The following is a 13,812-nucleotide window of genomic DNA, read 5'->3' on the forward strand; positions in this document are numbered from 1 at the left end:
GCACTATTGGGAGTTAAAGGGTTAATGGGGACATAGTTTTTGAGTGAATCCAGCTGTTGTTAACCCTTTCAGCCCCGTGGGGTTCCCCATTGACGAGTAAAATCTATAAGTGGCACTATTAGGAGTTAAAGGGTTAAGTTTGCAGTGTTCGGCACTAACGCTTGCCCAATTGCCCGGGGCAAGCGAAATATATTCGTGGGCAAGTAAAACAACTCTAAGACTTGCCCAATCAGGCAATCAGAATTTTTGGTTGACTAATATTTTGCAGAACGATTTGATTTGCAATGAAGAATGTGACTAGTAATGTGACGTAGTCACCGCAATCACGATAAAAAAATTGTTACATCGTTTTGCTGTCATTTATTTTCTGTTAAAAATATAGTGGTACAAACCTCAAAACAGATGGAAGAAGGAACATGTTCATAGCCGCCATGTTCAAGTCCACGCGAAAAAAATGTTTGTTACAATGGAACCCAGTTTCTGCACGGCCAAATACGCTGTGATACTTTGATATCAAACAAGCACACAAGAAAATTTTACCTTTTGTCAGGCAATATCAACCAGCTTTGAAAGGCTTAAAGACCATAATATTGGATAAACGGCATTTAATTCAAAACCAGCCTAATCTCAGAGAGATATGGTAAAGGAATCTCCCTTGAGGTCTTAAAGAAAAAAATCGCTTAAATGTATGCTTATCCAAGCAAAACTGTGAGGGCTACCAGAACACCATGGACACAGCAGAAGTCGAGTTGGTCTGTCAAACCCATTTTACACACATTTTACTCAAAACTGACATTTTTACAAGCCCCCTTTGAGTTTTAATGGGCCACAGGTATTTAGAAGGCAGGCAACCAAAAAAAAAACCAAAACTGGTTGCCCAAAGATCAAATTACTAAGAAAGTAAGTGTTGGACACTGTTTTGAATTTTTTGAGGTGCTCTGAATCCGCTACACATAATTTTTTTTAAACTTTGCAGAAAATATCATTCTGGCATGCTGCTTACAATCCCTTGTACAGCTTAGGTCACACCATAAAGAAGATTTTACTGCAAACTTTTATATCATTACATCATTCAATTCAAAGCACACGCTGAATTATTGAGGTTACAGGGTAAAATAGGGAAAGAGTGACGTTACGAGAGGCAGAACGGGAATACTGTAACCAGGAAATTTGTGAAAATAAGAACTGTGGGGCAATTCGGAAACCTTTCGCAGCACTCTGATCAATCTAAGCAAGGCATTTGATAAAGCATATGCAATAGGACACTCCTTCTTAAGTTTCAAGGGCTGGGTGTGTCAAGTACATATAATGTGTTGAAGTGGTTTGAGGGCTACCTTACTGACCGTATGCAGTCAACACGACTAGGGACATCTCGCTCAGAGCAGCTACTCGTTACACATGGCGTACCTCAAGGGTCCATTTTAGGGCCACTCCTGTTCAGTGTCTACATGAATGACTTACCCAGCTCCGTTGCCAAATTTTCAAGTGTCAAGTCGTGTCAATGATACCAAGGTTTACCTTTCGTTCTCATTCATGGACATTGACTCCTTTGAGACCTTTGTCTTCTTGCCGCCTGGTGCTGTACTAATAAGCTACTCATAAATCCTAGTGAAACCAAACTCATTTTGTTTGGAACACCACAGCTACTAAGTAAAATCCCAAATGTCAGAGTTCCTTTTCTTGGCCAAAACCTAGTTCCTGTACTGTCAGTCAATTATCTTGGTATCATACTAGACTCAAACGTTACATTTAATGAACATGTTAACTCATTGACTTCGTCCCTTATTACTACTCTGTGCCAGATAAGCAGAGTTAGACATCTATTTTCTAAAATTATCTGTACTTTTCACCATTTTGAATTGCTTGGTTTTTAGTAAGCTTTTTTATTGTTCAGTGTATGGTTTGGTACTTTTAAGCAGAACATTGATAAATTACAACTTGTATAAAACTTTGCTGCTTGCATGTTAACTAATACTAGGAAGTTTGACCATATCTCACCAGTCCTGCGGGAACTGGGTCCTCTATCAAAAAAACAGCTGTTCAGTTCATTGTATTATTCTATTTTCTCGTAAATAGGTAATCCTCATGACAACTCATTTAACCTATTGTTCAAATTACATTGATCAATATCTTCGTATGGTGAGTAAGCCATTTAAAAAGTAAATAAAATTTTGAAATGCATGGCATCACTTGTTGTACATAGTGTTTATGTTTCAGTACACAGAAATGCACCTTAGAGAAAATGCAAAAGAACAACTGATAATAAAAAAGTAAAAGACAAGAGAAATTCACCTTATTTATTGAAATAAAATGATAAGGTAAACAACTACGAACCTCTCCTTCCAGATCTTGCCGCATTGGAGATCAGAGAGCCTGGTAATTAAATGCAAATTATATTTTATCTAATTTCATAGCACACAAAAAATTATTAGAGAAAATGCAGAAGAACAACTGATAACAAAAATACACATTGTGTGATAAAAATAGTTACAATAGTTTGGTGAAATGCAACAGAGCAAAAGTACATTTGGTGGGGGGGGGGGGGGGGGGGGTGAGATTTAGAAGAAAACAAATTAACCATGCAAGCTAGTTCACTCAAAAACCAAGTTATAGGATTCATACTAAAATGATGGAACTAATTAATGGTGATTGTGCATTAACGTATGTAAACTGTGTGGAAAAGTCACAAAGAGTCTCCTTGCCCTTCTCCTTGGCAGTCAAATAACTTGTCTTCAGAAATATCACTTAATAATTACTGTTCTTTTAATTGTCGTTGTTTTATGAAAGTTTAACATGCATCTTATTACATGTAGCTGCATTTTAAACATACATGTAAACACTGCCACATTATCTGCTTCAACAAGGCTCAAAGTGTTTGAGCTCCTTTTTTGGTTTTTCTAGTCTCAGATAAAGAAAGTAAAAAACGAGATTGAATCTTACCAGAAAAAGTAAGTTGATTATTTCAATTCACTTGTGTTTTTCAAACTTGTCAAAAGCAGTCAGCTTCTGATCAATCAACAAAAGTCGTTTATTTTACACACTGAACTTTTCAGTAACATCCATTTATAGAATGTTGCATTTTTCCTAGCAACTGAAATGACACCTACTTTGAAAACACTGCATAACGTTCTTACATGCTGGTTTTTGATCACACTGGCAGGGCCGTAGCCAGAAAAAAAAATATGACTGAGGCAATGTCCATTGTTAAATTATCTTCGGAAGTATTTTAAGTGTTTATGATGAGTACATATTAAAGACAACACTAGAATCACGCTTTATTTTAAATTTCACGAAAAAATGCCTTAGGCAAGTGCCTCGGTTTGCCTCATACTGGCTACGGCCCTGACTGGGGTCTTATATATTGCCAATTAAGGAAAAGCAGATTTGTTTGCAGATTTGCTTTGAGCCACGGGCGGACATTTCGCACGACAAGACAGTGGTCTCCCAGATTTTTGAAGTAATCGTCTCTAATAGTGAAATGTCCAGACACGTTAAAAATGAAAGCATCTAAGTTTCGCTTGCCGTCCGTGGCTCTAAAACACGCTTTTTTTTTCGCGTAGCTGGACTTGATCACAGATCCTCTGGATCTCAAGTGGAGGTGCCATAACAATTCTGTCCAGATTTCTCCAACAGAACAGAACGTCTTGATCTACTTCTTAGCATCCAAGCTCCGTTTTTGTTTTACTTTTTTCGTCTCTTCTTCCTGTTTCAGAAATAATTTAGAGCATGTTCCAGTGTTATTAGCCGGGGATTTTAATGGCTGCCCAGAAGATGCTGTTTATAATCATGTTATAGAAAGTGGCTTCATGTCCTCGTACAAAACTGTCCACAACAGGGAGCCAGGTGTGACGCATAGAGTGTATAACGGCGAAGAGATTCTTGTAGATTATATTTTTTATAGGTGAGCTTCAATTTTATTTGTCAATCGGTTTATTTTAAGGGTTTGGCCCAGCTGTTTGAAAAGGCAAAATATGTCTTCACGGCTTTGATACCTCGTAACTAACGGTTAGCGCTTACTGAGCTTCGAGCAAGTGCGGCGCGGCCCCTCATACCCTGACCCTGTTTAAGACAAATATCGCTGATTTTCCTACCCATTTTAAGACAGAATTCCGATTTTTGATACCCTGTTTAAGACATTTAACCCAGTTTTTAAGACAAAAATTGATAAATCGATACCCTGATTAAGACAAAAAATGATAAATTCGATACCCCGTTCAAGACAAAAATCCCGAAAAACATACCCTGGCTGGCCGCACTTCCCCATTAAGCCCTTAGAAGGGAGTACCCCCCCCCCCCCCCAGGGGGTGCATGTAATCAAAAACTCGGCAAGTATGAATTTTGGCAATTTTCAAACCATTGCCTCATGCACAACTTTGATTAATAAGTTACGACTCTTTGTTTCAGAACTTCGTCTCCTAGCTCCCTCGTTCCAAGACAATCCATGGTATTGCCTGCAGAATACAGTGATAAAGTAAGAAAGTAACCGATACGTTGAACTTGTGTTAGGGCCACTCGAAATCGCCAAGTCACCATTGCCTTTTCAATAGCCCCTTTCCGAGTTGCTACATGTCTCAGTTTCAAAGCGAGTCCCGGTGCACAAACATTCAAATGGAAATGAGTTGCGTATTCTTATGCAAATCAAACTCATTTTCCTTACGATAGCTGAGCACCAAGACGCGCTTCGAAACCGAGGCAAACAGCACCTCGGAAATGGCCTATTTAAATTTAACATGAATTTACAACTGCGAAGTTACATACTTTTACATATAGAGATGGCCATACTTTTAATGCCTACTTCCATTTTTCACTTTGGATTCCCAAGAGTTCCTTAAGATTACTGGAGGGTGGGTACACCCCACCCTGACTCTTATTGAGTCTAAAGATCTATTCGGAGATATTATTACTAGCCCTGAAAGAGAAAGTGAGCTACAAGAGTCTCTATACAACAATTACACCCAATCAAATTATTTTGCGATCAAACAGTCTGGAAAGTTTCTTTTATGAGACGAAAAAACACCATGGATTTTCTATAATGCACTTTAACATGCGTAGCCTACCTAAAAATCTAACATCGTTGGAAGATATTATTTTGACCGTAAAAGGGACTCCGGAAATTATAGCTATATCTGACACAAAATTGAAAGAAAAAAACATTTATAATACCAGGTTATGTCTTTTTGAATACTAATTCACCAACAAGTGCAGGAGGTGTCGGCCTGTGTATTTCTCAAGAATTAGGCTTCATTAGAAACGGCGGGACTTAGAACTATCAGATGACGGAATAGAATCGTGCTGGGTTAAAATTACTCGGAAAAAACAAAAGAACATAGTTGTTGGTTGTATTTATAGGCACCCATCCAAAGGTTGCCCAAATTTTCATAATGCACTTAAAGAGAAATTATGTAATTTAAACAATAAAGGTAAAGAGGTCTTTGTTTTAGGTGACATAAACATAAACTTATTTACAATAGAGACGACCAAACATCTGATTATCTTGACATGCTATTTAGCTCGGGTTATTTGCCACTGATCACTAAAGCTACACGTTTTACAGATCACACCACAACGCTGATTGACCACTTCTACACAAACGTGCCTCAAAAAGTAACAAAAGCAGGAATATGTTTAGCTGATATAACAGATCATTTACCCGTTTTCTGTACAGTGACAAACCTTTACGCCAAGAAACAAAACTTTTTAAGGACTTCTCTCGTTTTAACAAGGATTTATTTTTAAGTGACCTTGAAGCTATAGAATTTAATAACCTGGTCGATGAAGATGTGAATCGAAGCATGAATAATGTAATCAATGCGCTACAATCCTTATCTGATAAACATGCACCTATGCGAAAATTATCAAACAAAAAAAGAAAACAGTCCGCTAAACCCTGGATATCTAACGCCATTCCGAAATCTATAAAACGAAGGCAACAACTTTTTAAAACTCACTTCCTTAGTAACGATCCTAATAAAGTAACCTATTACAAAACTTATAACAGCAAATTAAACCGAATTAAGGATGTAGCCAAAAAAAGAGTATTTTCAAGGACAATTTAGATTTAGGTGATTCCCTTGTTTTGCACCGCGCATCTCATACTGCGCATAACATTGCAACTCGGAGATGGCGGCGTTTCACCCCGGCCATCTGAAGAGAGGCAGTAAAGGCCGCTTTTTGCGTTTCAAGAGCTTTTAAGAGCAATCATGATAACTCTTCTCGGTTAAGAAGGTGTTGTTTTGGAACTCGCCCCAGTCCTTTCGCGGAAAATGATCATTTTGAAGCCCAAATTACCCCTTTGCCATGCATTATCATAGTGTTGCCAGGAAACAAGCACGGTGACCCCCCATTTTTTATAATTCTATTTACCCGTAATAGGTACACGGAAAACATATTTTACGGAGAAAAAAAGTTGGATAGTATAAGTTGTAGTATTTACATATAAATGACGTGAAACTGCATTTGGAGCCAGACACTGAGTACAAGGTGGTGACTGTAGCGGTCCAATTTGCTTACATTTCTTTGCATATTGAGCAATTTCAAATCACTTTACTTAAAGATTATAGCCCGGACAAACAATTAAATTCAAGTTTTCGGTAATACTCAATAGTTTTTGCTACATAACAACAATTTTTCCGGTTGATCTAGTTTCGAACGCTTTTCGCGTAATTCGGTAAAAACGCTTAGAATAAAGGGCATACAGCGCGAAAAAAGGGACGGTGACCCCATCTTTGTATTACAGTTTAAAATGTCCTGTGTATGAATATCAATTGTGCCAACTTTGAAAAATGGATAGTACGTCATTTTCAAGGGAATTACCTTAAAAAGTGAAAATCTGAAAAGAACATGGAAACTAATCGGCATGATAATAAACTAGAAAAACGGTTGTGGGCAACCCCCAATTACAAAACTGATTCATAAAAATAGGTGTTACACCGATAAAGCTAGTATTGCGCATCAACTTAATACACATTTTATTAATATTGGTTGTGAACTTGCTGCCAAACTCCCGCCGAATAATGATGATGATAGCCCAATCGAATATATCAAACGTTCTTTCCGAGATAGTTTTACCTTCTGCAGTATCCTTGTCCATTGAGTTTACGATTTATTATTGGGAACAAACCTCAACAAATCAACTATCGAAGTACTTCGAAAGTTTATTAAACTAGCTTCAAGCTATATAAGTGAATGCCTAACCTTCATTTTTAACCAATCCTTACAACAGGGTGTCGTACCTGATATTTTGAAAATTTCTAAGGTTACAATTTGACAAAGGACGAGAGGTTACAGATCCTACTAATTTTCGCCCTATCTCAACGTTGTCAACGTTTACACAAATATTTGAAAAACTTATACACAAGCAGCTTATTAACTATATTGAGAAGCAGAAAATCCTCTTTCAGTTTCAATTTGGCTTTAGAAAAGGACATTCAACCGTTGAAGCTATAACTGAAATCACAAATAGATTATGCTAAGAACAGTCATTGATAATAATTTATACACTTGTGGTGTTTTCTTAGCCTTTTCTAAAGCCTTTGATACTGTAAACCATATGATCTTGCTGAGAAAATTGGAAGCCTATGGAATGAGAGGGACTCTTTTAAACTGGTTTCAAAGCTATCTTTCGAATAGGAAACAGTATGTTGAGTTGGATGGAGTTAAGTCCCCCAAACAGACAATTTTATGTGGAATCCCACAAGGAAGCACACTAGGACCTCTGCTGTTTTTAATCTACATGAATGATTAAGTTTCAGATTTTTTCAAAATCGTTGCGGATGATACAAATGTATTTGCATCCCCAAGGGATCTTAAATCACTCGAACACTTAATGAACTCTGAACTAGCCAAAGTGAAAAGATGGTGCGATGTTAACAAGCTGTCTATCAATAGGGGTAAAACAAACTTCATAATAATCAAATCCACAAAAAAAAAGGATATCCCAATAAACCTTAACATAAGAAATAGCGACGGCTCCTCTTATTCGTTAGAACGTAAGCAATGTATAAAATACCTAGGTATTATGATTGACGAGTCTTTAGGCTGGAAACACCACATCTCTTTTGTCTGTTCCCGTGTATCTGGAAACATGAACCCAATCAGTCGTGCCTCGCGCGTGCACATTTTCCCGCGCTTTGTGTCGGCTACGTGTGATTACTTCGAGTTTTGATTGGTTTGCCGGATTGTCTCAGTTTTTTTTGATTGGCCAACGTAATTACTTTGGTTTTGGTTTACGACACTCGATTGAAACTCGCTCTATGCTCACGTTCGAATTAGGATGTTTATTAGGACGGAAACATCATATGCTCCCCCTCACATATTGCGGAACCTACATTTCGTCCCCTTGAACGCACTTCACAATTAATGATTACTCTAAGTGAAATTTAACTCGGCACATTCGTGTCATGACGAAATTAAACTTCTTTGGTTTTCGAAGGCTCGGCAAATACGTTCTTATTTTGCATGGAAAAAGAGCAGTTAGGATTTTCGTAGACACAGCAGTCTGCGTAAGAGTCTCCAGTCCGTAGACCTTCTGCAACTTAAAGAAACTAAACACAAACCATTTGCGCAGCTTTTTAAAATAATGCATTTATTGGGTAAATGGCTATAATGGAGCTTTAGACGCAACTTTATTTTGCGTATGCTAAAACTGATTCGCAGTTTGGCGCACGACTCATAATTTTCCTCGATTTCTTTTCTTCCTTTTGTTTTAGGAATGGCCAAAAGAATTTACTTTATCAGACCACAGAATGATCATGACAGAATTTGAGCTCCATTCACAAGATTCCAATCAACAGACGTGAATTGACAATGTTTCGTCATATCTGTTTTTTTAAATCTACAGTTAATTGAAGTGTTGCTATCAACTTGTAAATAGATAAAGCACTCTGTCAGTTCTTCAACTTGTTAGTTAGTTTCAACACGGACGGTGAGGGTTGAAGCGATCGGAAAATCTCTGCACCTTATACACTTTAAGTTTCCTTTTTGTACGAGTTGTTGTTATACAAGCGATAGAGAAATAAGAACACGATTGCTTTAAGGACTTTTAACCCCGCCTATCACCTTGCAAGACAGCCTGATTCAGTGCAACCTGCGAGTGAAATTAGAGATAATTGAAAAATCTCTGTGAAAGTGATCATTGTAGTTCTTATGAAGCAAATGAATTTTTTTCTACTCCCAAATGCTGTTCAAGGCCGATATTCGGTAAAACTCTATATTAGAAGAAGTCAATCTTGAAAAACAAAAATAAGGAAAGGAAACTTTCACCAAAACGTTGAAAACATGAAACAAAAGTTTACGCTAATCCTGGATTAAGTTAATCGGCTTTCGAACAACGGGGCCCATGTAGGGGTAAAATGCAGACTATAAGGTTATAATGTAACTGTTGAAAAAGCCCAAACCCTTTGGAAGTGCTAACCTTAGGCCTATAATTAGGCAAAAGCAATATCGAGGCTTAACTGTTTGGGCTTTTCCAACCATTATAACCTTGGTCTTCATTTTATCCCTGGTCTGCAGTTTACACTGACCAACTCGAAATCCAACTCGAAATCCTAACTCGGTAAATAGGCAACCTCGTTGTTAGGAGCCTGTTGACCACACCACCACTAGTTCCTTTCCTCAGAGAAATATTGCCTTCCAAATTGCAGCAAAGAGGAGTTCTGTCTTGTGTGTTTTGCATAATCTGCTATATACATAAGATATCATTCGTATACGCTATCTCGTATATTTTCTCAAATACTTCACGTCTTCGAGCTCAGTCACTAGAGCATTGTGCAGCCAGCGAAATGGCATTGTCATGGGTCAAGCCAGGCCGGATTTTTTCGGTCTTCTTTGCCTTTTCTAATAGGCGATGATCATAATTCTCATTAAAACTCATCGACAATCCTGGTCAAAACTGTTGGTACAATTCCCGCTTTCCCCCCTCCCCCCTTCCTCCCCCCCCCCCCCCTTAACAATGTTGATTTATCACGGTCTCCGAAATTAAGATCCGTTTTATCGATCGCCCGCATGTTTCAACATTGTCTGGTAGGGAAGGGGGGTGCGAAAAAGGCAGCGAAAGAAGAACACGCGTTGCTCATATAACATTGGAAGCATGTACAGTAAATTCTCTACTTTTCGCCCAACATTTTGACACGTGTCCCGAAGTCTTTTGACCCGGATTGTAAATGACGGCTGTCCAAGTAGCTGAATATTTGTACTTGCGCGCATGCGCCTTCTGCGCCATGCAATTCCTCTTCCGAAATCATTGGCAGTTTTCACCTGTAGGGGACCAAAGGCTTGCTTTAGGATTCCCATGACAGCTAAGCGGAATTCAGTAAGCTGAAAGTACAATAAGGCCTGGTTGACGACGGATGAGTTAACAAAAGTAAGCGTAAGTGTTGACAAGTGAATTGGGCGCATCATCGGAGAAAAAGATGAAATGAGAACAGTCGTTACATTCTTGCATCAGAAGGGCAAATAGCGAGTAAAATAAAGAAGATCGTTATGACGGATTTTCTGAACCGAGCCTCGTTGACACTTCGTTGGTACAGGCTGGGGTCTTGTTGGAAAACTGTAAGGTCTTTGATTTTGGTATAGTGAATAAAAACGTTGAAGGAAATACAAGCAATGCTGACCGAGAGTGATGTAAAATGGAATATTAGAAAAGAACGTTCAGGATTTTCACGGAGAAAGAAAGCCAGTGCAGTGCAGATGGTGGTAACCCAGAGAACAACAACGGTACAAACGGTTCTCTCGGTTGCAATCAATTGGGTACCTAAGGTTGCACTTGAGATACAAGGAAAGCTCACGGAAAATCGTTGTTGCGTTACATACATTTTATAAGGGTTTGTATGGGGAATTTAGCGATCGTTATTTAGGGCATTAAAATAGAAATAAAAATACATCCGAATTTCTTACCTTGCCTCCTTGTCTTATTTATGGTATTTTCTTAGCATTTCTAGGTAGTTTTAGTTCTGCCGTTGCTGCCCCACAAGTTATCATATGACCCGTACGGCCCCGCGCGCGCTTTCATTGCAAAACTATTGAGAAAATCCCTGTATGAGGGCCGTACGCGATGGTGCGAGCAGGGCCGGAAAAAGCCATCCGGCCCTGCTAGGATCGCGTACGACCCTCATACGGGGATAGTTTTGCAATGTAAGCGCGCGTGAGAATTGCCGAGAGTCGCTGTTAATGGTAAATGGAATATTTAGAAAACCGTTAAAGACTCTTTCTACTACTTCTTCCTCCATTTAATCTGTTTGCAACTGGATCGCTTCAAAAAATTCTCTTCGCCAGCCAATATTCGTCATACAGTCGTGCTAGTTGGACATCGAAAAATGAGCCAACAAAACACCTAGAATTTCAATTTAACTTGACACTCTCTTTAAACCTCCTTGGCCGCTCAGTCATATTATACCACAGTGAGATAAGGGCCAGGTCTTGAACATACTGAGTCCGTGGGCAGATATGTTAAAACTAACGTTAAATTAATTGCGAAGACCGGCAGATTGAAGGCCGCTACGGCCCCCAAAGGCAAGAAAGTTAAAAATAACGAACGAAACCCCTTCATGTGTAATGTCTCATTATTAAATAAATTTCAATTTTTTTTCCTCCTCAAGCTGTCTAACGATGAATTCAGTCTAGCAATAAAGGCACTGTTTGAGGGAAAAACTTACAAGTATATTGTGTAGGTGCCGCTGAATACAGCAAACTATTCTCTGCTTATCATTGGTTGAACTATCCTGGCGCGCCGGTTAAGCCAAAATTTTAGTCGGCTAGAGAGGCAGGAAGGTTAAATGAAGGCAAAAAAGTTTTAAGATTCGTTACCGCTTTTCTAAATATTCCATGTGCATTAACGACGATTCTCGCCAATGCTTTGGTCTTGGCAGCTATTTGGAACACTCCATCCTCCATCCTTGTATTGTGCTACTTATGTTCTCATGTTTAGCCTTGCCGCGAATGACTGATCTTGGAGTCGGTCTAATTTCTCAACCATCGGAAATATTTTTTTGGATAGCCTCTACTAAACATGAAGATGACAGTTTAACAATGAGAATACATCTCGCCATATCGGGGTCTTTGGTAGGTGTGTCACTTTTAACAGTCACCTTAATTGGGGTAGACCGATATCTTGCCCTAAAGTTGATAAAGTTACATCTACGGTAAAAGGAATTAATCACGACCAGAAGAGCCATTTGCACGGCGGTTGTCATCTGGGTCTCTTCCATTTCCACGTTCACTGGCACCTTGATTATTTTAAAGCAGCCACTTCGTGCTTTTAAGACAATTACATGTCCGAACATTGTCGCGTGTTTCATTATTAATACTTTTGTTTACCACTGAACTCAAGTTTACCGGGTTTGCCTGCTTCACCATGTCCAAATTCAAGATCAAACGGTTTTTCGTTAAGATTCTGGCCTGTATCAGCGAGCTGTCAACGATGCTGGATTCAGAAAATCCGTTAAAACTATCTTCTTTTACTTGCGTTCGTCGTGAATTATTTTCCATTCTTTTTCTCTACAGGCATTCCAGTCCCAACTATTATGCCACCTATAATAAAGTTCACTACAACTTTCGTTTTTGTTAATTCATCGGTCAATCCAGCTTTAATGTACTTTCAGTTATCTGACCTTCGCTTAGCTATTAAGCGAATTTTGAAGCAAGTGTTCAGTCGCCCACAGTAAACATGTCAATGACTTTTGGAACATAGCGTTTGGTTTTGGCAAACCCTCAAAGTACTTGCGGACCCGTGTCAGTAGAAGAACCAAAAAGCTCACCAACATCGTCCCAAAACGACGCTTTTATATTATTGGTCTCCACCGAAAACGGCGACCTCTGGCCCGTTCCAAAATTCAGAGTAACTTTTTTCAGTCATTTCTATTTTCAAACACTGGGTTGTATATTTGAAGCATTTAAAATTTGGGAATTTCATAGTAAGGTTTATTTACACATGCACATTTTTATTTCCTAACATATTTTATGTGGATGGGAGGTCTTGGCAGATTTCCCTGGAAACAAACCAATGTTAGAGGGGTTCACAGTCTAAATAAAAACACTTTGATGGATAGGTAAAGAGTACAATGTACAAAGTAGGGAGGGAGTAGCGGGAAAGGCTGAGGGGATGAGATGCAAGACAGTGTGGTTGACCTTTTGGGGAAAGCAGCAAAGCTTACACATGTACGCATTGCGTACCTATTTTTTTTATATTTGTTAGTCCGCTTACCACTTTCCGTCAATAAAAATATAAGCCTTAAAGCGTTCGACAACAAAACATAGGGCGTTTGAGGTGTTTTTTTTATTTCCATGGTGACTTATTGTGTCACACCAATCAGTGCATCTTCAGAAGTAATTTTCCATAACAAAGCCTTTTACCATTTGCATACTGGGAAGAAAGAAAGAGAAATAGTTCCAATGAGACTGTCACAAAAGTAAGCAAATGGACATGGAAAAAATAACGTCTTACCATGTGAAGGCAGCTGCCAAAAAGTAGTATCAAACAAGTCACTGTACATTTCCCACTACTGACTAGGGTGCAATGAGGCCTTCAATACAGTGTAGTTTCCACTTTCCACCCTCTCCCCTCTTACCTACATATAAGATGCTACCATTGCAAGACTATGGACAAAAGTTGGAGAAACAAATTATTGCCAGTAGCAGTTTTAAGTAAGAAATGCAATCATTCAGAGTCGTCTCAGGAATTTTGCCACTGGTTTTAACTTGCATGAGAATCTTTAGCTTCAAGTAATTTCCCTAACTGACTTACTTGGAGTATGAGCTAGACTCAAGGTGACCATTAGAAAATGTGAAGTAACTTCTCTATATTTTCAACCAGAAAAG

At 38.7% G+C, this 13,812-nt stretch overlaps 1 protein-coding gene across 1 annotated transcript in view; it reads left to right on the forward strand.

Moving 5' to 3' along the window:
• The window catches only part of LOC137992136 (uncharacterized), a 16,411-nt gene extending 5,519 nt beyond the window's left edge, over positions 1-10,892 (forward strand). Inside the window, exons 5-9 of the mRNA XM_068837270.1 lie at positions 2,077-2,139; positions 2,902-2,948; positions 3,713-3,901; positions 4,405-4,471; positions 8,709-10,892. Coding sequence (XP_068693371.1) covers positions 2,077-2,139; positions 2,902-2,948; positions 3,713-3,901; positions 4,405-4,471; positions 8,709-8,798 — 456 coding nt within the window. The 3' untranslated portion in view covers positions 8,799-10,892. The remainder of the gene's footprint in view (positions 1-2,076; positions 2,140-2,901; positions 2,949-3,712; positions 3,902-4,404; positions 4,472-8,708) is intronic.
• The last annotated feature ends 2,920 nt before the right edge of the window (positions 10,893-13,812 follow it).

Source organism: Montipora foliosa, chromosome 2 (assembly GCF_036669935.1).
Source record: "Montipora foliosa isolate CH-2021 chromosome 2, ASM3666993v2, whole genome shotgun sequence".
Taxonomy (NCBI): domain Eukaryota; kingdom Metazoa; phylum Cnidaria; class Anthozoa; order Scleractinia; family Acroporidae; genus Montipora; species Montipora foliosa.